Source organism: Lepidothrix coronata, unplaced genomic scaffold (genome assembly GCF_001604755.1).
Source record: "Lepidothrix coronata isolate B3197 unplaced genomic scaffold, Lepidothrix_coronata-1.0 Scaffold0, whole genome shotgun sequence".
NCBI lineage: Eukaryota > Metazoa > Chordata > Aves > Passeriformes > Pipridae > Lepidothrix > Lepidothrix coronata.
Window position 1 is genome coordinate 8,472,497 of NW_016690180.1, and position 27,032 is coordinate 8,499,528.

The window sequence follows — 27,032 nt, forward strand, 5'->3', positions numbered from 1 at the left end:
TGGTCACAAGCCGGTCTCCAGGAAGGCCCAGAGTGAAACTACCACAGGTTAATGTTATAATGACTGTGGGATGACATTTAATTAGGCTAACTGCTTTTATTGAGGTTATGGTTCTCAGCATTCATTTATCATACATTTGTTTTAAGGCTAGTTTCACTATGGAAAGCGTTTCTTGGATCAAGGCACTTAGCCCATCAACAGTGTATCAGTTAATTTTGAACTTGATGACAATTAACCTTTCATCAGTCAAGTGTAGATAGAGATCTGCAGCCTCACGGATGGTGTGCTGCTATGTGGCACATGGATTTATGTGTGTCTGTTGTTGTGTGAAGATTGTAGTCTGAAGCTCCCAGGAGATCTGATACTGCTGTGGTTAGTACACGTTTCACATATCCAGAGAGGTGATGCCTTTTAATCACCATGTCCTTCCTCAGCAGTTTGGTGGTATTTTGACCTTTATTTAGTACTGTTTGTCCCTCTTCAGTTATATCTACTTGGGGTCTATAATTTTATATGGTTATTCTCTTCTTTCTCCAGGTCTTCATTCATCCCCTGCTAGTTGGTCTGGATAAACAGTGGACTATGTCCATTTACATTTTAATTATTTGATTACATAGTGTGGCCAAAACCCCAAAAAGAAGATAAAACTTACCAACCAAAAAAATAAGACTTACCAGCTTACATTTACAGGTTTCATTCAAATCCAGCTGAAATAAATCTCCCTAAGAATTTTATCAGTCTTAGACTTCAGTTTCGGTCAAGGCAGTACAGGTTATGCTAAAGCCTGCTTTATCTTCCTAATAGGTTGTATTTTTGTTGTATGCAATAGATGGAAGGCTTTACTTAGAAGACATTTTGTAGAGGAAGATGAATATATATTTGTCTACAAATTCTACAGTAACAAAATGCTCTTGATCTCTAAGATTAAAATATATTTGGCATAAGGACCCCTGCTAAATTTTCAGCTAACATTAAAAATGTTTGGAATAGAGAAAAGGAAAATCCTACTTACTGAAAATAATGGGTATTTTCAAGTACTTCCTTAGGCAAAGGGCTGCTTTAAGAAATTTTATTTGTGATTTTCTCAGAAAAAAAGGAAGAGGTGTACTTACTCTATAAGTACAGGTGTTATGATCAATAATATAATCAGTCGTTGTGAGCCAAAATGAGGGGGAGTGTTGATCTGCTGGAGGTTGTGAAGGCTCTGCAGAGGGAAAGGCTGGACCTATGGGCCAAGGCCAATGGTATGAGGTTCAACAAGGCCAAGTTCTGGGTCACGACAACCCCAGGCAGTGCTGCAGGCTGGGGACAGAGTGGCTAGAAAACTGTCCAGCGAAAAGGACCTGGGGGTGCTGGTTAACGGACAGCTGAACATGAGCCAGCAGTGTGCCCAAGTGGCCAAGAAGGCCAAAGGCATCCTTGCTTCTATCACAAATAGTGTTGCCAGCAGGAGCAGGGCGGTGAATATCCTCCTGTACTCGGCACTAGTGAGGCCGCACCTTGAGTGCTGTGTCCGGTTCTGGGGCCCTCAGTACAACAAAGACATCGAGGTGCTGGACTGAGTTCAGAGAAGGGCAGTGGAGCTGTGAAGAATCCAGAGAGTAAGTCTTAAAAGGAGTGGCTGAGGGTGTTGGGGTTGTTTAGTCTGGAGAAAAGGATGCTAAGGGGCGATCTTATTGCTCTCTACAATTATCTAAAAGGAGGTTATAAAGGTGGGGGTCAGTCTCTTCTCCAAGGCAGCTAGAGAAAGGACAAGAAGAAATGGTCTCAAGCTGCACCAGGGCAGGTTCAGACTGGATATCAGAAAGAATTTCTTCACTGAAAGGGTTTTCAGGCATTGAAATGGGCTTCCTAGGGAGGTGATGGAATTGGCATTCCTGGAGGTGTTCAAGAGATGACTGGATGTGGCATTTAGTGTTGTGGTCTAGTTAACAAGGTGGTGATCTGTCAAAGGTTGGACTCAGTGATCCCAGAGGTCTTTTCCAATCTAAATGGTTCTGTGATTCAGTGAAAACAAATCATACATCACGTTCTGCAAGTTTGTAATCAGAACATGGAATAATCGGTGCAAGAAAAGAGAAGTGAGAAGTGTATTGTATTTCCTCATTTGTCTGGGTTGGAACAAGAACTGCTCATAACATCAGGAATAAAGGTATTAGCATAATGTTTCCTGAAAACAATTATTTTTTTCTATGTGGAAAGATTGTTTTTTTTACCAAGCTTACATTTGTAGCCAGGGCTGCTGTTTAAGAGGAGGAGGAGAGACTGGGTAATAGATTGATGGGAACATTATAAGGTTACTTAAGGTAAAGTGCTAAAGTCCTGCACCTGGGTGGCAAGTCCCCATCAACAGGACCGGAGAGCTGGGGAGCAGCCCTTCCAAAAGGACCTCAAGTTCCTAACGGAGAGCATGGAACCTTGGCAGCAAAAGAGGCCCAGCAGCCTCCTGGGCTGTACAACCAGGTGCATATTCAGGAGGTTAAGAGAAGTGATTGTCTCCCTCTGGTCAACACTTGTGAAACAGCATTGAGATACTGCATCCAGCTTTGGTTTTAAACTGGAGGGAGCTCAGTAGAGGGCTACTGAGCTGGTCAATCAGGAGCACCTGCCTATGGGGAGAAGGCTGATCTGACTGGAGAAGAGATGGCTTTGTGGGAACCCAACATCAGCCCCCAGCAGTTACGGAGAGATGATCAAGAAAACAGAGGTAGGCACTTCCTAGTAGTGCATGGTAAGAGTATGAGAAACAATGGTGATGAATTACAACACCAACTTGTAATTCCCAACTGAGTATAAACAAAAAAATTCACTGGGAGAACAATTAAACAGTGGAACAAGCTGTCCAGTGAGGTTTTGGGATGTCTGTCCATGGAATTTTCAAAGACTAAACTGGCTTAGTCTGTAAGCATCATGGTTTGAATTCAGTAGCCCTCCTTTGACTAGCAGTAAACTTCCCAAGATCCCTTCTAAATTGTATATGGAAATTAATAATTTCTGTGGAAAATCAAAGGAATCATCTTAGGGTTGTTTTTTTAATTTATTTTGTGGTTTTTTTCCCCCTTGTTTCTTTTTTTAGCATTGTTTACTACCTTACTTGTACAAATTTCATGCTCTCTGTTGTATAGCACAAAGGTTGTAGAAACAGGTAGTTTCTCTCCTTCAGGTCTACAAAACTGGGAAGAATATTTTTTGTATGACCACATATGGAGGTAAAGAGTTCTTTTAATTAAGACGGTCAAAGTAACATTGCTATACTATTCAAGCTGAATATGTTTGAGAATGCAACAGCTCCAAACTGATGCAGAGAATTACCCTGTACTTGGATAGAGAGATGTGAGAAAAATTGTCAATTGATTTCTGGACTGCAAGTTGATAGGAGTAGAGGCAGCAGTTATACTGGTCTGACCATGTCAATATTTGGATGAACTTTCAAAGAGAAAAAATAAACTTTGTATTAGATGAGAAGACTGACGGATAAAGAATATCTGTGATGCTTTGAGTCCTTATGGTATTTTTTTGTGATCTGTAAAAGCCATTTGAATTAGTAATATCTGACTAGTGTAATTTCAAATAGTATGCAGCATTATATGAAAATTGACTTGGAGAAGAACAATTTGTGTGGATCTCAGAACAAAATTGTTTTTCTGGAAGATATCTTTAATAATATCTGTTGTTCTTAATGTTAAAAATTCACATTTCAATAAATATTTTTTGCAGATTGTGCCTTTATTAAGTGTTTAGAGTTAAGACTAGTTGCATTGTTCAGTAATTTTGGATGTTTTTACTATATTAGTATCACAGAGATGTTGAAGATTTTATAAGACATGATAATTGTTTTAAGTGAAGGTTTTGCTAGGACTAAAATTAATTCTACTGAAGTTATTACATATGAGAAAATGTTTCTTTCAGGGATATGCTTCAAAGCTGTAATGACTCAAAAGATCTTGATCATCTGATGCTTGTGATATGTATTAAGATATCACAAGTTTTGTAGTCTAAACACTCAAATACATAGGCAAAACTTTTTGTTTCAGGGAAGGAACAGCAGGGTTACATGTCTTTATTCTATTAGTGCTATTCTGTTCATTTTTTTATGACAGAGCTTTAGTTATTTAATACTAAGTAAACTTCCTTACATAGTTTATACTTCTAATCTAAAGTTCTAATGTTTCTTTCTGTGTACGGATTTCTAATATTTTTTCTGCACTTTTTCCTGATAATTAAGGTCCATATTCATCCCTTCAGAAAAAACTCAGAAAGAAGAAAGGAAAGAGGAAACAGGGCAAGAAATTATTAATAGCCAAACAAATATGACCTTAGAGAAGATGAAGAGCACAAGGCACTATGTGTATTCAGAAGAATCAACCTAACAGTATGTAGTAGGTGTACTGGAAAAAAAGACATAGGGAATAAGTGAAACATACTTCAATGGGAGAGTGAAATACAATTTGACACACAAAAGAATATGCCAAAATCTGGCAAGGCAGAAGGAGTGGGAAATAGATTGATGAAAGCAATCTGAGATGGAATGGATGAGGGAAAAGAGATTTTTGTCAAGAGAATGTCTAAACTAGTTTTGGAAGGATGAAGATGAAGGAACACAACATCAGTGACTATATCCCACAGGATTAGGAAGAACAAGTAATGCTTTTTGGAGATGTATTTTCAGTAGCTGTATTTCTTTGCTTGCAGTTATGTTTATTTTCCCAGAAATTTTCTGTGACACATAAAGCAAAAGAGTGAAGATGCTGATGATGAAATGCAAAAGAGAATTTGTTTCCACAGAAGGTTAATAGGACTGATGAGTATGAAGTCAGCCTGAAGTTTGAAAGATAAATCTTGACAGATGTTTAAACCATGCACTACTGACAGCTAGCAGTGATAGTGAGCTTTCAAGAAAATCTTCTGTAGAAAAATGTAATTGTGCTCTGTTCCAGCAGTCATGACTATGTGGTCCTGTCTATTGTTGCTACTGAAAAGAAGTAATATTTGTGTATGTACAGGAGTCCCAATCCTTTCTCAGCTTCTAAGGATATTATGAGTCTATCTGAGGCCCTTGTTTTATCTTAGGAAGATCCAAGAAAATATGCAAATGTGTAATTTAAATTGCTGACATGAGAGTAATTACTCATTTCTACCATGGTGAAGTTGCATTTTGTTCTCTATTTAAGGAAGTTTCCCCTGTTTCCGGCAGTTCTTAAACTTATCATCCTTCTAGAGTTCAGATTTTCATCTAGACTTGTTCCTATGCCTTGGTTGTTCACACGACACATACCTAAGTACTTACATTTCTACCTTCTGAATTAGTCATCAGCAGCCTCTCTACAAATGTCTGACTCTGGACATTGGGGTGTCAGTGACCATGTTTAGCTTTTTAGCTTTCGGTCTTCTTTCATGTGTGGAATTTGGCTAGGTCAGACAACCTCTGACCCCTTATTGATGGGGCTATGAAATATACTTCTTTACCACATACAGACATATAATGTTTGGTGTTTTACAGTAAGCTAGTGCCTGGTTAGATGTCTGATTTGTTGGAACACTTAACTGGGAAACTTCTCTGTCGTGACTGACTTCTTAGGAAGCCCTGTCTGGTTTAAATGTGCTATTTTGACAAACCTCTGAAGCAGTACTGTTGCTAGCAATGTCATCTCCCATGTTTACACTTTAAGAAACCTTACCATTTTCTCTGAAATTTGAGAGAAATTGCTTGTTTGTTTATTAAGTAATGGAAAATAAAAGTTAAATTATATTATACTTAGACAAAGGACATCTATATAATATGCTGGGAAGCACAGCCAGTGAATAATAGCTGTCTTAAGGCATGTTTCATCATTTAGCTAAGTATCACTTTACCCTACCCCTGTATTGGTAAAACTCCTGAAGCAACTGAAGACCCTCAGCTAAATGAAGTAACACAACTAGTCTTACTGTTTTCATTAACGTACATAAGGTGACTAGGAAAAAGGTATATTCCTTCCACATCTTGTAGCATAGAAATTATCTGAAACACTGACTTTTCTTCTTATTTATTTATTTATTAAATGATTATCAGAATATTCCTTGTACGGAAGGATTTTTTTATCTCCAAATAGACAAGGCCACTATGCAGGTTGTCTGAACCTCACAGGTACCAAAGGCTTGATTGAGTTGCTTGCGCGCAGACATGAAGCATCAGTGGAGATACCTCATATTCCTTGCCAAGTCTCTGCTACTCTAGAAGTCTACAGGCTCCCTGTAAATCAACCCAGCTTGGAGGACTGGATACCTTGTGTGTGTTTGATGGGAACAGGAGCCTAGGAATGGGCAACTAAATTGGTGCTTAGCCATGTTTAAATACTCCCACTTATCCTATATGTGTACTTCTGTGTGTAATACTTAGACATGCATGATGTAAATAGCAGTAGGAACCCTTTCACTGTATCAATTTTTTTCCCAATTCATTACATAACTTGACAGATGTTAATTGCAACTCAAAGCTCATCCGATTGGTTTTTCTCATATTTAAAGGAGAACAAAGACCTATGACATTAATGTCTGAAGATGAGCATGTTGCCTGATGTTGAAAAGACTTATTTAGTCATTAGTCACTTGTGTTCAGGGATTTATTAGTCATGGTAATGTCTCCAATTAGTTGAAGGACAGAAAGCATAATTGGGGCACTTTTTGCCTAATTACTGTTAACTGTGTGCATGCAGTTTACTGTTGAGTTTATGAGACTAGCTGAAGTGTTACACCAACAAGCATCTTAAGAGGTGAGGTCTCTTTCTTATTTATAAAATCATTAAATTCAGGATTAGCACCTGCAGTAATAGATGTAAAGTAGTGCTATGCCATGAACAGGAACGTTTTAACGTTTGATGTTGTATTTTTGTTCTAAGTCACAGTCTCTCCAGACGTTCTGAAAAAGAGCTACTGTCTGAACTTTGTTGGAAAAAATATATTTTATAGTAAATGGAGAGAGGATCAAGCATTATCTTCTGTGTATAGTGAAATAACCTTTAGATGAACTTGGAAAGGAAAAGAATTCCTCTTTAATTAAGTTTTCCTTTCTTCCTGAGGTTGTGAGAGAGAGGGGAAAGCACTACTGTTACAGTGAGAATTGAGTTAATTGACATTAATCTTCATAGGTTTGTTAGATTTATTTTAATGGCAAAGAAGTAAAAAGGTGCTCAGCCAAAGTTAACTGCTGCTAAATAATTGAATGGTATACCTCAATTTAACATTTTCTTTTCTGCTTTGAAATGAAGTTTGCTGCCTTCTGTCTTTCCTTCTATCCCATTCCAAACCCTGGAGAAAGAGCTGGAGATACACAGTAACTTGGTAAAAGAGTAACAGTTTTGAATCCTCTTGTCTTCCAAAGTGAATGTTTTTTTAAAGAACATGGTCCAGCAAGCTTGATTAGATGCTGGTAACACCATCTCAACTGATCTGCTCACTGTGTACAAGGGATTTCTGTCTTTGAAACAGACTAATTCAAATCTCTTTAGCATGACAAAGACCGGTAATTCTGGACATTACTGGAATGTCCTGTTGCCTTCATGTCACTAGGTGGTCTTTTTGGGGAACTTTGTGCAACTCCCCCCAGAACACCTGGACTGAGAATTCAAATTGGCAGGTGGTGTGCTTTGCTTCTCTGGAGGGCATACAGAAGACTTTCTCTATGATTGGGTCACTTCTTTTTTCCAGCCTGCATTGTTCCTTCTTACCACAGTCCTGTTGTTGCACACTGGTGGCTATGGCTTAGGAGTCAAAGATGAAAAGCCCAGTAAGATAGAAACAGACAGAGTGAGAATAGCTGTTTTCACCATGTAGAACAGCAGTAATCCAGTTCCTCCGCATTTGGTTATATTATCATCTGATCTGTGATGGTCTCTTTGCTGGTTTATCTAATGGATTAGTGAGTCACAAGCTCTTGTTAGCCTAGTATGGAAGTCTACTGTATTTCTTTTCTAGTGGGTGGTACTTTTTTCAGTGTACAATATTTTCTAGATAAAATCACATAGTTCCATGTAAATAGTCGGAAATGCACATTTCGAGCCAAAACTTGTCAGACACTAAGTAAATAAGGTTGCTTCTAATAAAAGTGTCTTCTTAAATGGATTTATTTACTAGTGTCTAGAAAAACTCTCAGATGTTGGGATGGAATTTTTCCCTCTCCCTCTGGAATTGCATTAATAGCTTTCTAAGATGTTGCTGTATACCTGTTTGTCGTTCAGAGTTTTAAAATTGGAGGAGGACCAGAGGGCCTCCAATCAAGCAAGACAGAAAGTGAAAATTTGAAATGGATTTGTATTTGCATTTTTTTTTCTTGTCAATTTTAAAATTTATTCAAACATAGTAAATTGTGAAAAAGAGACAAGTGGAGATTACGTTGCTGAGAGAGATTGTGCAGCTTCTATCCTTGGAGGTCTGCAAAACCCAACCTGATCAAGCCATGAGCGAATTACTCTGACCTCAGAGCCAGCCCTGCTTTGAGTAGGAGTCTGGACTAGAGACACATCTCATGATCCTTTTCCCACTTGAATTGCCCTGGGAATCTATAAATAAAATTAAGAACTCTTCGAAAGGTCAAGATGTTCAAGGAACGGTGAGTGGAGGTGTTGTGGATGTAACTCCTATTGGCTTTTCTTAGTAATGACATGACTTGTACTTTTCATTTTGGCTAAATCTCTGCTATTCTTAATAACATTGTGTAAAGAACATTAAATCAGTGTCATTAATCAGAACATTAAAATAGTGTCACAATCACTTCAAATTTTCTGCGAATAACTGGGCTGATCCAGTGAGTCAGGTGCCCTGGATCTGTACAGAGCTCTGTTTTTTTCACTGTACTTTCTGCTGTTTATGGGATGGAGGACAAAAAGAGGAAGAAGAAAAAGATCAGTTTTGCAGTGGGTATGTAGAGAGCTACTTATAAATTAACTTTTACTCCTCATCATCTTAATGCCCCTGGGAAAAGGCTGGGATTGCCTTTCTACTCTGAGCAACTGTAATCCAATTTGTATAGTAATTAGATGCCAAAAAATTGCAAGTAGACCATAAATAGATATATTAAAAAAAGCTGTGTGGTAACAAAACATGAAAGAGATGGCAATAGGTAGCTTTGAGGGGAAAAATTGTACATTTACAAAACTTAGCTTCCTACTTCTTTTAGTGCTCCCATTAGTGGGATCCTGCTAATGGGAAATGTTAAATATTTAATATCTGACATTTCTGTGATGTCTATGTAGTGCAGTAAAGATTAAGTATTTTATAGTGCATTTCAATTTAAAAGTATGAAAGTGCTTTTCAGACTGTTACAGGGAAGCTGTCATATTACTTTCAGCTTTAACAGACTCTTTCAACTTGTTTGCAGCAAGCTAGGTATGAAAGCCTGGATATCCAAACAGTTCATCCTCTGGGAACCTGTTGAGTTGGGGCACTGTTGACTTGAAGTTTCTGTCGCACTTCCTAAATTAAACAGGCATGCCAAAGCCACCAAGCAGTTTGCGCAGCCATGATAGTTGTGATTTTCAGTGAGACTTTTTAGTGTTATCCAAGAGCTGATGCAAGGCCTTGCGGTTACAGACCAGTTTGAAGCATTCCCACAAAGGACTGCAGTGGAAACCAGACTTGCCTACTCTTTCTCTGTCCTTTACTGACTTTTTCTGTCTGTTTTTCACATGGAACATACTAGAGGTTTTCTTTCCTGTAGGAAAGTTACTGAAAAATACCAGCCTTAGTTTTGAGGGCAGAGTATGTCTGTGTAACTTAGAAGCCCCTTAAATTCCTTTCTATAATAAAGTAGTTACATTTTTAGTTTTGGTGTACAATAGAAATTGGCACAAGGATAGTAATTTAATTTCTTCCTTTTACTGGAATATTGTACTTATGTTAACATTGGATGTGATTTATAGGGGTTGCATATGTTCTGCAATTGCTAGCCAGAGCCCATTTGTGAAGATAGGTTGTGCGACTATCAGAGTTACTGCTATCAATCTGATGCACTTTGCTTGACCTCTAGCCCATAGCAGTTCCTTGAAATAAAGTAGATGAGTAATACAGATTGCAGTTTTTAGTACTGGAGGAATACTGAAGAACATACTCATTTGATTGAAATGGAAAGAAAACTACTTCGAGGCATTCTTTGACCTTTTGATGATATCTGAGTGAGTTTTCAGATGTAACCAAGGTATTGCAATTCTTTTTTAATGACTTAGTAATTAGCAATATATTACTGCTTATCTAATTAAAAGATAGGTGATAAATGAATGTGTGTTTTCCTTGTACATTTGTTTCCTCTTGATAAAATTGGTAGCTAACAAATGGTCTTAAAATGGTGTACCATTCCTTTCAGTTAACTGTACCATATATACGTGCAGATATGTAGTTGACACATGACTGCAGCTTCTGCTAATGTTTAGTCAAAGCACATAGATGTAATGTTTGTTTGCTTTCTTAAAATGTGAATGGAGTTGAATAATTATACAAGTCTTATCATAGTTAGAAGAGAGACTACTAGGAAAGAGATTCTCTTAATGCTCTTGACACCAAGATCTATTATGATTAAGCGTCTCTTAGAAATATTTACCATGACTTGAAAAGTACATGTAGGGAAAAGCTTTAGAATTACACTTTGTGTTTTAAAACAGGAAAAGGCTAAGAGTAAGATGACGCCTACTGTTGCTTTTATGGGTTTGAGTCATGGCTTGAGTTTTTATGTATGGGTGATATGTTAATGCCTTTATTAACATGTTTATTGGCTTAGACTCTCTACCACCATAAAACAAAATGTTGGTATTTTAAATAAGGGCCTACATTTTTCTGTTGGTACCAGAATGCATTTGGATTTTTATAAAGTACTCTAAATAGTGTTCAATATTTTATTTCTTTCTTCTTCACCTCTTGTGTATTCAGTTTCACTGTTTCTTGTTGTTTTCCCTAATCTTGTTTTTCTTTTTTTTTTATTCACTCAACATAGAGCTGATAAAGCAGATGATGAAGATGATGAAGATCTAATGGTGAATAAAACATGGGTCCTTGCACCAAAGATTCATGGTGGAGATGTAACTCACATACTGGACTCCTTACTTCAAGGATATGACAATAAGCTTCGGCCAGATATTGGGGGTAAGCTCATAAAATGATTGAGTGTAACAGAAAAAGTGAATAGATATAGTGTGCGTTTTGTCAAAGATGGCAAAAATCCACTTGTTGCAATTTCTAAAACTCAAGGTAGCAACCAGCAATTAAATGCAATGGTTTTCTGAAATTGATAAAATTAACGTTCTAGGCAAGAGTAGATTTTATATTCTATTTACCATCTTTTTTTCTTATTGAAAATATTTTGGGGGACAGTGAGCAATCTACAATAGATCATTGAAAGGCATTTAAAATTTGCTTTGTTTAACAAATATCTTCTGACAGAAAGAAATGTAGATATAAATCAGCTATGGTTATTTAAAAAATTGATCTTGAATCCGTAGGAGTATATAAAGGAATTATTCCTAGAGATTTTACTCTTACTGTATAAAAATATAACTCAACCCAGTTCTCTTCTTCCCTTAGCTCAGATTTTTAAAAACTTCATAAGAATCTAAAAATATAAGTTATGACCTTATCTTTTCTAGAGAAATATAGGAAGGAAGATTGCATTACTATAGATCAAACTTTGCAGCTTGTAGGAAGGTAATTTTGTCTTTCAATAGTCAAACCATCAATTTACATATAATTATTAAGTTTAAATATTTAGAAGAATCTTGTTTTGAAAACATATAAAACATGAAAGCTTGGCAGCTCTTGTCTACCATATGCATGCTGGATCAAATAAGAAAAGCAATATATTTTCTCTGAGTTTGTTTCCTGAACTGTGAAGGGAGAGGTGGAGGACGTAATTGTTTGTTACATACCTGGCATTCCCTACCGAAGTCTGTAAGATGCTTATGTGATAAACAATACAAGTGCTTGTTTCGTTCATGTCAGAGAAGAGAGAGACGTCATCTCAAACTATGCATTTTCTTTGGAAAGCTTCTGACAAATTGTTTTCTTTCCCCAATTTCTTAGTTCTGTTTTATTGTTGACTGTTATCCTGAAGATGTTGAAAAGCAATTTTCTCTCCCTGTCATAATATAATCACATGTAAACCTCATAAAGTTTAAGTCTTTTTCTTCATGTTCATTTAATTGAATTACTATAAACATTTAGACAACAAGGGAGGTCTTCCAGGATGTTTTTCCTTAAATTTTCAATGTGAGACAGATGTATAGAATTACTGTTGGGTCTTTTTTCCCTGTTTGATGCAAGAAACAAAATGATTATGAGGGAACAAGCCATGATTCCTTCTAATGATTTGCTGGTAGGTGGGGTTGAAAGGAAAGAGAAGTCTTTTTCTCTTTGCTCTCCATAAAACTTAAAAATAAATGGAGAGGATACAAAGGAAGAGGAGTTTATTCTGACATTTCAAATGTATTTAGATACACTGAGATTACCTCAGTGGGTTGGAGCATGGTGCTGATAACACCAATGTGGGTTTTATCCCTGTATGGGCCACTCATTTAAGAGTTGGACTTGATGATTGTTGTGGGTCCCTTCCAACTCAGAATATTCTGTGATTCCTAGATGGGTATGGAAGAATTTTGATATAATGCTTACCTTTAGTTTTCTGGTTATGTACTGAGTCTTGATAGGACAAGAATCCTGCCTTTTTGTAACTCAGTGTACAGCTTTTTGGATTCAAAATACCAGGTCCTAAAAGAAGAAAGTTCTATCTTCTGTCACATAAATATTCCCTTTGTCTTCTCAATACTTCTATACCAATCTGACCTTTGCTATCTGGGGCCTGCCTCCACCCATTATACTAAAACATAAAGTTCATGCAGAATCAGCCAGAGTGATGAGGAGACAGTTGGGAGTGTTCACTTTGTTTTCAGGAGAACAAAGGTTAAGATTGATTCTCTTCTGGATGGAGGGTAAGTAGCAGACTTCTGCCCCAAAACAGAAATTTTGGATAACATTAGTTTAAATTTCTGACTTCAGATGAAGGTATCGCATTCTGCCCAGTTGTTTGAGAACTGCAGCAGATATTTAACAGACAGAAAAACAAAACCAGGCTATAATTTGTTCATCTTAGTCTCCTTCAAAGATATGGATAAAATCTGGTGTCAGATTCAATATCTTCAGAGTGTATGTCAGTACTTGTACAACAAGGTTATTGAACTGGAATTCTCATTATCTTTCAAAGCAATAATATCCCACTGAATGTTCTTATGATTGAATTACAAAGCCCATTTACAATAACAACATTTTTTGTTTTGAACTTGGACTTTTTGGGTTTGAATCTCAGAGCAGAAATTTGTGTGCTTCCTGATGTTGACACAGAATTTCAGCATCTCAGAGTGAGATAAGGGTGTCATTGTTAAGCATGAAGTTAGTCAAGTGCCATGCTGAAGGAAAGCCAAATGAAAATCAAAACTTCGGAGACAATACTGAAATTTAAGAGGAGAAAACTGTCATTTTCTGTTTGCCTCATTCAAATGTCCTTGAGTTGTAGTGGTTTCTTAACTACTACCCTTTGCTATGTTTATTAATCTTACTTATCTCTAACTCAATTTATGTAGTGTGCTTTAAGAAGCTTGGAGCATAAAGGTTCTATCATAGAAGGTCTAGTATTGAAGTACCGTCTGCTCAGTATGAAGTAATAATAGATACCAGATGAAGTCTCCTATCCGTGGTATAAATAATGTTTAATTATGGATGCAACCTTGGTATGTTGATTTATTAATAAAGCAGTACTATTCTCATTGTAACATTACCTTTTGGTTGCCAGATTTTATAGCCACACTGTTTAAACATCAGTTCTGCATCAAAGTAGCTATTATTTTTGAACTTTCCTTTTTAAATTCTGGCCGCACATTGTTCCACCTCTCACATCTTAGGGGCATTGATATATTAATATTATCCTATCAATGCACAGAGCATTTTTTCAAGCAGTGATGTGTGTATGGGTGAAACACAACTGATCAATCTGAAAATTTAATTAAAAATAGGAAATAATCATCACATATCTACAACTTATGTGGAGTGTTTCAATCAACAGTTTGAGGCAAGTCATCACTGATAGAATTTTCAAGAATGGTCAGGGTAATTGCTCATGGACATACAGAAATTGGATACCTAGAGAAATCTGGATGGTTGTTACTGCCCTATAAGCAGGACCTGGGTAAGAAATTGCATCTCAGTGCACTAATGTGGAAAGTCCTGTTCTCTGGGATATAAAGAATACATGGACAAAAACTGGACTTTCAAGAGACTAATGGAAGCACTAATTTTGAAAAAAAATAAGAGTAGTAGAAGGATATTCTACTGAAGGAGTGATCTTAGTGTAGCATTGATGAAAATATGATATAGGCAGAAAACTAATAAGCTTGATCAAGTAGGAAAATACCAAGTAAAGATAGAGAGATATGTGTTTTTAGTTGAAGAATATTTTCCAAGAACTGAAGAAAATCAAAATAGAAGAGAAAGATGTAGAAGAGCATATTCAGTGAAATTTAAAGGTACTGGATGTGTGCACTGCATAGAAAATGATGGAAATAATAAAAGTGGTGGGATAGGAGTATTTGCTAAAGATGGGTTTCTTTTGCATGAAAAGGTAAAAAAGTGTGGAGGACAGGGCTCTGCTTTCATCAAAATCACTTTGAAAAATTCTTCAAAGATGCAGTTGGAAGCCTGCTCTAGACACTTGAGGCTGAATTTTCAATATAAATAACCATAAGAGTTGTAATCTTAGATAGCTGGTTGTGAGAATTGTATTATTCCATTAAAAGCTATTACAAATTTAAGACCTCTGTTATTTCTGAATGTGATAGTCACCTAATTTGCTGACTAACTGCTTTATCACCTAGAGGGAATGCTTCTTTAGGTGATTAATTAGAAGTTTTAGAAAACATGCTCAAAGAAAATAAGTCTGGATGAAATTATCAAAAATGGTCTTAGTTAAAATTAAATAGTATGATAAGTATTAATTAAAAAAAAAGTGATATATCTTAGACTTTCCTTAGAAAAAGAAGGAATTGTGGTAAGCTATGGGAACTGGTTAGTGAATTTAGATGGACTAACATGCTATTTGTTAATGAATTGAACTAATAGATTGGAGTAATGAAAATGGAGCAGTATTAAGCAATAAAAAGTGCAATGTTCTGCACTTTTTCATTGATGATAATAATTTCTGTCAGGAGATGGGTGTTTATAGACTGAGAATAGATGATAAGGAGAGCTTTTAAGTGTAGCAGGCAGAGATATTTCAAATATCAAGAGCTAAAAATTGGGCCTGGCAAAATACAGGCTATAAAAGAGGCCCTTTGGGTGGCAAGGCCAATTACTAAAATGATTTGTCAATAATAGGGGTAGATTTTTATCCCTATGATTTCTCTAATCAGAAATAAATATATCTCAACATTTTTAAAACCAGAAGTTTAGTCTAGTGAAAAAAAGGTGTCAAAGCAGGAAATCAGAAAGTGGGTAGGTCTCTCTAGATTGGGCTTACCAAAGAGGTTTCCTATGTGCTTCGGCTATGTCAGGAGCTGGTGAACTATCCCTTGTGGACAGCTGCTTCTTGGTGCTCTTCTTTCTCTCTCTCTCCCTCCCTCTTGAATATTCAATCTGTTGTCCTCTCACCTTCTTACTTTACTCTAGCCTGGGTCATACTGTCTCTGTGTAAATCTTTAAAGTCTGCAAGCCCTTTCTCCCCTTGCTTAGAAGGTTCTGTAAGTTTACGGTGCTGTTTTGCACTTCATACAGGATGTGTGATATCACCTTCTTCCTACTTGTACTGTTTTCAGGGCTGATATAAAATTTTTAAAGTAAAATAAGTAGAAAAATCTTCTCAAACCATCTTTCATTGTTAGCTTTTTGTGGAGAGGAAATGAACAATAGTAATTATATGGATGTTAAATTATTATTGAGAATGTATTTTCCTCCAGCATTTGTCATTTGCATTATCACTTCTGGTTCAAGAACAAAAGAAGAATGAATTAGTTCTTCTAATTCAGAAGTACTTTGCTCTGTACCATACAGAAGAACTAATGTAACAAAACAGATTATTTCAGTTTTCTTGAATTGTATTCCTTTCGCTGGCTTATTTTGGTAAATTAAAATAATTTCAACAGAGGCAGATTTTCAAACTCTTCACTGGCTCTTAATACCACTAATAATCTCACTCAGAGCAGTATGGAAAAGGAAAAACGAACTCTCACTCATTACAGGAAAGCCCTTGTGGCAGATGAAGTACTGCTCGCTGCAAGCTGGAATTTCATAAAATTGACATAGCCCCCATTAAAAACTGGCTCACTGACAGATCTCGAAATTTAGTTGTTAATAAGGAATATCAGTGGTTGGGCTGCCTATAATGGGACCTCATAGGAAAGACTTGATCAAGAATAATGGTATTTCGAATGACTTCAGCAATTCATTTTTGTAGTAAAGTTGGCAGATGACACCAAAGCTGTTGGAAAGGGAGAGGCTGCATCTACAGGGTAATCAGCTCCTTCAGAATAACCAGAGATATGAGAATTGAGCGGGGGAAAAAAAAGGAGGTGGAAGAGGAAGAAACCTCTGGGTTGGATTTCAAGGTGAGAGATTCTGCATAGTGAATTATTCAGCATTGCTTGAGCAATGAGTCAAAACACCCTTTGATCCATCTCCTTGTTTTCTGGTCTGGCAGTGGGGCTGCTGTTATGTAAACAACAGCAGTTAAATTAAAGGGTGGTAAAATGAAAGAAAAAAAATTATCTGTTTGAGAGGTGTGGTGTATGTTAAATAGATTACAGAGTACGTATGAGGTGACACCTCATTGCAGTCTACAGCTTGCTGGGGAGGGGAAGAGGAGAGGAAGGCTCTGATCTCTTCTTTGTGCTGACCAGTGACAGGACCCGAGGGAATGGCCTGAAGTTGTGTCAGGGAGGTTTAGGTTGGATATTAGGAAAAGGTTCTTCACCCAGAGCTGGAACGATCTCCCCAGGGAAGTGGTCACAGCACCAAGCCTGAGAGAGTTCAAGATGTCTTGGGACAATACTCTCAGGCACACGGTGATACTCTTGGGGATGGTCCTGTGCAGGGCTAATGGTTGGACTTGATGATCCTTGTGAGTCACTTCCAACTTGGCATATTCTGTGACTCTGTGATATACACAGACATATTATAAACTTTTTACTCTGATATTTCAACTTGTGCATATGAGTTCTTGTGTTTTCCCCCTTCCTTTATGAACTCTGCAGAAACTAAAAACATTTGCAGCTCAATCACAGAATATTCTGAATTGGAAGGGACCCACAGAGATCATCTCAGGAAGTACTTAGTTTTTCCCCCAGGAAATAAATTTGTTTCCAGAAACTTTTTAAACTTTCTGTGAAGCATGCTGGGGACAGGGTGGTGATCAAGTGACTTTATGCTGTGTGGTCATAAAAAATCCTTTGTGCAGCCTCACTGGTTTGTCTTTCTGTCAGGCTTAGGTTTACACCAGTAACTGGATTTGGAATCAGGAGGAATTTCCTCTCAAGTGATCTTGGCAGAGAAAAGGTATCTTAAGATATTTAGGAAGTGTCTTACCTGTCATTCTAGCTGGCAAGGATGTCAATGATACCTTCTTTCTTTCTGTGTGTCTGTTCAAGTTTTTAGAGATTTGAAAAACCTTCGTGCTTAACATTTTAGGTTTGTTATTGAGCACTTGGGCGATCTCTAATGGTTTGCAGTATAAAGAAATTAAATCTGATGACCTAGGGTCCCTCTTCTATGAAATCAAAATGCCTTTTTGTTTGTATCTTCCCCTTTTTTCATCTGCAGATGAACGAGATGCTTCATTTTATTGTGTCAAATCGTGAAAGGACCAACAGAGCTTTATTATTAACCCTGTCCTTTCTGTTGGGTAGTAGGACATATATCCTTTTGTGTCAACATTCTGGCTCTCCAGTAGAAGCTAGAAAAAAATGCCTGGTAAACTGATGAAGTTAAAATGCATTCTCACCTCTTGTGTTTGAGCCTTTTTTCTGTATAAACCATTTAGGAGGAAAAAACTACATTATAAGTGCCTCCTGTAGTTCAGATGTGCTTTTCATGGAAATCACTTAGACTTTGTGTCCTTCTGTAAATGCACAAAATAAGAGAGTATATTCTGTGAGAGAATATATTTTTAAAAGTTCTTTTTTTCTTTATATGCGCAGTGAGAGTCTTTTTAAAGCAAAATAAGTTTGGTAATGTTTAACTTTTAAATGACTGTCACTTGAGGGGCTTTAAATTTGGTACTTGAAACGGTGTATTAACCACGCTGATGAAAGGGCGTAAAGTAATACCCTTACATATAAAATGATATAGCTTCATGAACTGAAGAAATCTGTGGTGAAAAGATATTTTATTTCTGTTACATGTTCTCAGTAGGAATTGATAGCAAGCATTGCATATTGATTCCTTACAGATGATAAACACATTTGCTCCCAGATCTCATGGTTTGTTGTATGAACAAATTTTCCAAACTTTTTTTTTCTGTTTATTCATAAATTTTTAAGTTGGATGAAGTTTTTGGGAGGTTTCATTTGTTTGTTTTTCCTTCCTTTACCTATTGTATCTATCTTACATTTGTTCACAAAGCATATGTGGGTATTGCATTATGAACTAAAAAATTGAAGTTGATAATTTTAATATTTCATATGAAATAAGGGAGCCAAGTCATATATGATCCTCTAAAGTACTAACAGAGCAAAAATTTAATTATTCTGAAGCTAATAAAAGAATACAGATATGTTGTTGTTTTAGTTAAATAGATTACATTACACTAACAATGCACAGAGTTAATTAAATATATAATTATTATGGTTACTGTTTTGTTTAGTGAGAACTACGGTAATTGAAACAGATGTCTATGTAAACAGCATCGGCCCAGTTGACCCAATCAATATGGTAAGTTCTGATTATTGATAGAAAACATCATTTGAATGTTGCTGTGGGTTAATATTACGAAATAATTTTAATCTTATTCAAATAAGTTTCTTTATTCCTTACTGTGTATTCTTATGCAGTTGGATATGATTGTGGTTATTACTGAAACATGTTTCACCTCTCTATCTGAAATAGTTGTAATTTTAAAAATGTATTTCTTCTTTTAAAAAAATGAGACCCCACAGAGTATGATGTATGAGATCCTTGTTTTAGTTTGTGCTGAATATTTCCACTATGTTTGTGTATACCTGGATTGTCTCTGGGCTGGTATAATTTCAGGGAGCTACTCTTTGGAGCTTAAGAAAAATAATGGTTGACACAGCAACTGTGAATAAAACTATTTTCACTGCAGTGATTTGTTGTTTGGGATTTTTTTTCAAATTCATAGAAAGAAAAATTTGAAATTAATGGTTTTGTTGTCCTTTTTCCATTTAATCTTCTGCGTCCTCTTCTCTTTGTGTGTGTGCGTGTGGTGGGTATGTGTGTGGTGTGTGTGTGTGTGGTGGATGGGTATGTGTACATGGCTGGTTTCTTCAGAAGTTAAGCAATGAATCCCATCTAGTTTCTGGTAGACCTGTTGAGATCTAATCTATGTATTTAGTACCAACACTGAAGTAACAGCACTTCTAGGGAGGTTGAGTGTGCGATAGTAAATCACTTAGATTGTACATTGTATGAAATGGTGGTGTTGGAGGCTTTAGAGAGGCCTTTTGGCATGACTTCTCCTGCGGACTGCTGCCCAGGACTAAGACAGGGATTCACCGTCAGGTGCATTTGAGCTCACTCCTCTCCTGCCTTTTTCCTTTACCTTCTCCCTACAGAACTGCTGACAGTATTGAATTTGCATGGCAGACAAGCGTTTTATTCAGAGGCTGGAGTATGACAGTGCAGGGATCTTCTGAGCATTTGGTTAGAGCACTGTGATTCTCAATTATTGTTACGGATCTTGTGATTTAGACCTATATCATCATGCATGGGTGGGGAATAGATAGGAAGCCAGGCAGGAAATACCAGTGGTACTTAGATACCGTGGATAGAGATGCCAAAAGTAGATTATGCAGATTTGTGGCAAAGGATATTCATTCCAGCATAATGGTCTATTAAGCTTACAGTTGCCATTACCTGGGGCTGTGGCAGGGAAGTCCATGTCTCAGGCCAGGACTGTACATAATGAAATGCATAACAGAGCAGAAGAGTGATGGGGGGGGGGAAATATTCCAATTTCCATGTCCAGTATAAGTGATGTCTTTGTTTTTGTCTGTCTACCTACTTCAGTCTTTCTCTTTTGTTTCTCTCTGTCCAATTCTTTTCTGAAGGAACTTACCATGGGAGCAAAATGTGAGGACAGGCTGTAAGGAGGATATAGCAAGTGGTAGAGGCTTCTTTTTCCAGTAACCAATGTAAGTCCTTCAGCCTGTGGAACTGAACATGAAAAATGCTTACAGCTTCAGTTTTTCAGTTTTCCAGTTTTAAAGAGCCAGCATGAGGCTGGCTTTGCAGGGTAGTCCTATCCCATCTCCCATGCCCTTTTCTTGTCTCTGCAGCCCCTGTGAAGTCTTCCAGCTATGGTTCAGATGTAGAAATTTAAAAACTGCTCTGTGTTTTTTAAAAAATGGACAGAAAACTACTTAGCAATTTAAATTACAGCCTTATACCACCATTTCCTTCATAAAAGGGCAATTGCTTTCACTGGGCTTGGACCGCAGGAACTTGGCTTGTATGAGCATCTAATATCAGTACAAAAATCAAACATTTGTAAAAATAAATAACATATATATACAAAGATTTTGATTAAGGTTTCAAAAAATGAGATGTTTTATTCTGGGAAACAACATTCTCATCAAAATAAATAATAAGAAATTTGACTCTCTAAACTATCTTTATGTGAGCTGTTGGTTTCATTAAGGAGGCACTTTTCCTGGAATCAATATTTTTTGAGATTGTTAACCGTTGCTATCACTTAATGTGAGAACACATTATCTATTGTTCCCCTTTGGATTATTCATTTGTCAGATACCTTAATTCGCTCTGGCAAATGATGTCCTTTAACTATTAAGTTAGGATACAATACGGCATGATGTAGAGAGCTTTTTTTTTCTGAAAATGATGCTAAACAGCATATCAAGGGAGTATGTTTTTCTGAAAGCCTTGGAGGACACATATTATGAGAAGAAACATTTATTTTTGAATTCAGTCTGTTTTCCTCTTGGTATTTGATACATCCCTTTCATAAATGGGATGTATGTATGATATTCATTAGAATTTGTTTCTGAAGGCTGTTGTATTTTGGCTTTTACTATTTAGCAAAGATCTACACAACATTCTAGATGTTATATTCACCCCATTCTTAAGATGTTTTTCTACAGCTCGTGATCTCTTTGGGCATCTGCTACCTGCATGAAACCTTTTTAACAAGTGTCTGTATCAGTGGAGTTTTTAGGCTTCCAATACTAACTAAATCTGTCTTTTAGAGCTGACCTTTTAGAGCTATGCGTTATGCAACAATCATATAAAATGCAGCTAAGTGTATTTTTTTGGCCAAAGTCTTGATCCTCAGTGGCTCTGCAGTGGTATAGGAAATTCTTAACAGAGTTTAGATATGCAATGGTTATTTAGAGCCTGTCTTTACTTTATGTTGAACACCTAATTTAAAAGTACTAAGCTTTTACTACCTTTCTCCTTTCAAACTAGGGCCAAATTGAAAGCAACCACTGTTTGCTGTACGAGTATCAGAGTCTGATATATGGTCCCAATGTAAAAATGAGTGTTGATCCATGGTGCCTGTTGGCCTCATTAGCTTTCCCTGTCCTGTATTCATCCCCAAACTGTATGTATTCATAAATATGCAGTTTTGTGGTACTAATTCCCCAGGGGGTCCAGAGAAAACCATGCCAGCACCACAGCTTTTGTGGTTTGACAAGACCATTAAAGTGTGCTATTCAGGTGGCTGGGAGAGGCACGGTACCCCTCCAAGACATTTTTACCCTCCTTTAACTAGGGGAATACCCAATATTGTAATTTCCATTTGATCAAAACTCTTAGGACAATAAAAGACTGCTACCCCAAATGAGAGAAATTTTTTGAGAAGGAATGCAGGAGCAGTTCCTTAAGTCAGAAGCAGTATTGCATCATTGTGTCAAAAATGAGGAGCAAAGAGAAAAGTTTATACTTCCCCCATCTTTGATGTCTATTTATTCAAGTTTCATTTAGTAAATAGTTAGAAAGAGGTAGATAATTTCTATAGAGATGCATAGACATTGTAACTGATAGTTAGACTAGAAACTAACCAAAAGAAAATGCTCTACCCAACTGTCTATATCTGCCTGTGTGTAAGTGTATACATATATATGTAGGTTTGCAGAAAAAAAATAATATTTTAAAATTCCTTTGCTTTTTAAAAGTGTTAGTCACAATTTAACAATTTGAAACATTCTGCTATCATTGCCATTTTAGTGTGTTTGAGGGCTACTATTTTTTATTTCCCTTGCTGTGGATGCAGATGCTGCTCTCTATTCATTTTTTGTATTTATTAATGGAATCCACTATTAGAAAGTGCAGACTGAAAATTCCAGGATTGATTTCTAGGAGTGCACCTCACTAGAGCAATTCAGTTTCCTTGTTATTTTCCAACATTTCTGTCTTTTCTGTGGATCCTTTAGCTTTTATCACATGATCTTTGCTTATTATCCATTGAAGGCTGTGATCACAAGCTGAAGGCATACTTTGAAGCCCATCACTCTTTTTTTTTTTCCACAAGAGAGCTAAACCACTGAGCAAATCAGATATAGAACACACAATGTGCTACTTTGGTGTGCAGGCTGCATGGCCTGGACACTGCTAGGATACAATTTTTCCTGTCATATTGTACCATTTATGACTTCATGTAGAATGTGCTGATGAGGAATTTTAAGTATCCTTTGGCTTCTAAATTTCATTTCATTCTCAGTTGCACTCACTAGCAGCAGATTTTTTGTTTTTATTTTTTGAAAGTATTCAAATATCAGTATTCTGGTACAGATTGCTCAACATTATTGCACTTGTGGAGGATACTTTGTGGCCAGGTGCACTGCACTTACTCTACTTATCACAGGACAAAGTACCAATGAGTCTTTGAATATTACCTGTTTTTTATTGTACACTATCTTTTGGAAAAAGTTAGAATATTTTTTCCCAACTTACTCCTTTATTTTAATTAGGAAATGTAGATTCCAATAATTTTGATGCCGATTAGCACCACAAGTGATCACGGTTAATTGGCTTACTCAGATGAGTGTTTGAGATTGATGGACACTGTTCATTTACAGCAGCTGAGTGAATTGTCCTTCAGTGGGTTAAAGTGTTGGGTTTTTTTTGTTATGGAATATATCAAATCCCGTATTTCTGTTAACATTTCTTATGTTAACAGCTCTAGAAACTGAGTAATACATCACAAATACAATTTCATGAATGTTCTTTTTTTTTTTTCCTGAAAAAAATTAACTGCAATTGATTTATCTGGTACTTGCAGTTTGGTTACCACTAGTGCAAGATAGCTCCAAGCTTGTCCTGCTCAGTTTCAGGAGACCTGGCCAAATATTCTGACCAAGTATTGGTTGTGTTCTGCTCCTACTGCCTCAGCACAGCGGTTCCTGTGTTGCTCCCAATTTCTGTGAATATTTTGAAGGGAATGGTGAGAGGTGAGGGAAAAGGCAGTCGTATGACTGACAAATTTTGCAGTATTCTTCTGAAACCAAAGCAGAGAATAGACATCTTTTCAGCCCCCACTTTAAAGAGTATTCAGTACTTTTCCTGTTTTCAGCTGCAGTTTACCATTGTCCCATATTAGATATGACATCAGGACAGGTAGTGAAGGTTACACACGAGTCACCAGGAAAATCTGTGCTCTTTGCTGTGAAATATGGCCTCATTTCTGTGTGCCAGATAATAGCAATGCTATTATGTAAGGCTGCAGTCTTTTTGTGCTATGGTTGATTCTTAAGTCTTATGTTAGGTAGTTCATGGTTTAGGAAATACTGGTTTCATATGGCACTGCTGTACCACTTAAGCCACAGTTGACATGGTTGTAGTAATAATAATCATCATCATTATAGTAGTAGTATGTAGTAATAATAGTAATAGTCATAATAATAACAACAACTACACTAATCACTAATCTATGTCATTGAGGACTGAAATCTAAAAATTTTCTGTGATGTGATTGATCTTAGAACTAGGAGTAGAGTCTCAGTTTTAGTCTTGCAAATTCTGAATGCAAAAGGGTTTTATATTTATTTTTTAATCCATCACATGGAAACTTTTGTTCAGACTCCCATTGTTAGGCTGATATATTTCTGTAACCTTTCCAGTTGCCTCGTGGCTCTGCTTATACCATCTAAAGATGTTCTACAGAAAAAAAAAATGCCACTGTTTCTCCTGGGTTACTTCTTGTTCAAATTCTTCATTTCTCTCTCCTTTCACTGTCTCACACGTAAACAGTTCTCTTTCATTTTCAAGGCACTTCAAAGCTTTAGGCATTTTTATTTGTTTTTTTTTTTTTTTTTTCTCAAGAGGCCATTTAGTATCTCAGATCTCTCTAGTTTCTGCTCCCATACTTTCAACTTTTCATACCAATCTCTCCCAAGCTGCCCTTCATGCTTGAAAGAAACTTTTCATAAATGTCTGCAAAGCCATTTAATTGTTTCCCAATTTGTGTCTGTTTAAACTTACTTTTTTTTTTCTTCCCCCCCCCTTTTTTTTTTTCTTTCTGTGAAGGTTACAAAATATCACAAAGACTTAAGCTTGTGTTGTGCCAAAATCACTGTCTGTAATTATGCCCCTGTTGACTTTCCAAATCTTGTCTTTTATGTTAAATTCAAACCTCCTTGCTCCTTGCAGAGGTTATGTGTCCTGTATAAGGAGTATTGAGTGCCTGCACAGTTCAGTTGTGATGATCTAAACCAAGAGTGATGTTAAGGTATGTATCACATGGCACTTCACTGAGAAGGCACAGATATTGACTAGTGCTAATGCTAATCCAAACAGCACCCAACTCCTCCTTTTCACCCCAAAACTGCACAGACTACTTGGCTGTTCTGTCGTACAGTTTATTGTTACTTCCTATATCCTCTCCCAATACTTACTGTCTTCTGCTGTGTTGTCTCCTTTGTGTCTGCAGCTGAGACAAACTGCATTTAGTTCTTTATCTTGTACCTCTTATTTCTCTGTCAACTAGAAGAAGAATATTTTGAAGAACATGACACACCCGTTCTTTGTTATTAATTCCTTATCTGTCTGTCTATAGGGAAATATGTCGTGCTGTGTTCCAATTGTGGAGATAATTTTGCTGACCTAGATTTGAATTGAGTTTTGGGGAAAAAAGCAGGGAACGTACTTGGATTGTTGCAATCGTAACAGTTTATTGCATAGAGGCTGACTTTGGCAATGGCTCTTACCACAGAGGCTTTCATGGCCACCTGAGCTGCTGTGCACCAGAGGAAAGATGCTGTTATTCACTGGCCCCTACAAGGGCTGGTGCCAGGATCTGTGCTGACACTACAAAACCTCATTCTCTGTTAAAAGCCAGGCAGCTACAGCAGGATTTTTCATCTCACAATGTGTATTATAGGAATTTCATTTTACTGATAGAGGAGCAATCTGGATGCCTTTTCCTGCAGCAGCACCTTCAAGCTCTTTACCAAGGAAGCAGATCTACCCCTGGAAAGAGTGTTGTCTTACTTCATTGGTCATAGGGGTGACAGCACCAACAAAAGAGCTATTAAGAAATGAAATATGCTTTCTCTAGTAAGTGAATGCAACTTCACTGCCTGTTGGTCTTGGCCTTCATTTTATTCTGTTGTTGCATGATTTTAAATTTCATCAAGTCTTATACATCTGGATGCTTATTTTGACCACTCTGGAGAATGCAAATTTAAAACACTTTTTCTTGGAATGTTTTGAAGTTTGTCATTCACCAGCATATAGTAAGTGCTGATGGAGATTCTGCCTTTTTGAATAACAGTAATGTCTCTGTTGTAGAGAGTGATCCCCACAATAGGTTATGCTCTTACAGCCAATAAATAAATAGAGGCTCTTAGGAAGTTCTTGACACATGTCTGTGCTCTTATATATTCAGTGTAGCAGATGATTGATATTTGGAGCAGATTACTGCCTCATCAACCAGAAAGCCAAAATAATAGGCTTGCTGTATTTCATGTAGGATCATGTATCTTACAGGAGTTGGAGAGCAGAAGCCAAACCCAGGTAAGTCTGTTTGCAATCAGTGTTGAGATTTTGAACCATGGCAGGAAAACCATGTAAATTAAAGGCAAGACAAAACCAAACAGTAACTGTGCAATTAATCGTGCTTTGAAAACTGTTGCACCATACTGAATGGTGAAGTATTGTGTTTGAAACTTTATAGTTAATTTATGAAGGGAAACTGTAGAAAGCTGTGTATGCTTGAGTAATGTACAGCTTTGTTGTTAAAGTTGCTTGTGAGTCCAATTTTAACTATTTGAGTCTCTCTAATTACAGTAAGTTAGATGTAGCTGTTGAATTTTGAAAGTACAGTTAATGGAGCTGGTAAATCACTGTTGACAACCTCAAAGCCAAACCCTTAATCCATACCAGTATTCACTCCTGGGTTTTTAATATATATATATATGTATGTATATATGTGGGTTTTTGGTGGGTTTTTGCTTTGTTTTGTTCTGAGTTCTCTTCTCTGGTTCTTTCTGTAGTTTAATGTTTGATTATGAGAAGCAGTGCCTGAAAAATTCAATTTTCAATTGAAAAGCAAACAAAAACTTTTTTGTATAATTTTTACCATGAGAATGTATATAGATTATGTATATAACTTATCTACTTCCTCTCCTTATACTTTCTTCAAATGGCCAAAATCTAAGCTGATGAAATAAAAGGGTAGATTTTTCTGAAGTGCTTTAGTTACTTTTCTAGCTACTCTTTTCATTATTGGAAAGATTTTAATTATAGTTTCTAATCCACAAAGCATTTAAATTAATCTTGCCTTTTATTCGTATTGTTTGCATCTGTCACTTTGCATATTCAAAATAAGGACTAGATAAGAA

At 36.7% G+C, this 27,032-nt stretch overlaps 1 protein-coding gene across 3 annotated transcripts in view; it reads left to right on the top strand.

The window, feature by feature from the left end:
• GABRG1 (gamma-aminobutyric acid type A receptor gamma1 subunit) overlaps positions 1-27,032 on the top strand; it is a 62,574-nt gene that overhangs the window by 7,473 nt on the left and 28,069 nt on the right. For all 3 annotated transcript variants that reach the window (XR_001873266.1, XM_017805649.1, XM_017805659.1), the window contains exons 2-3: positions 10,961-11,109; positions 18,860-18,927. Coding sequence is in view for 2 of the 3 variants with exons in the window: in XM_017805649.1 (XP_017661138.1) it covers positions 10,961-11,109; positions 18,860-18,927 (217 nt within the window). In the remaining variant the exon portion in view is untranslated. The remainder of the gene's footprint in view (positions 1-10,960; positions 11,110-18,859; positions 18,928-27,032) is intronic.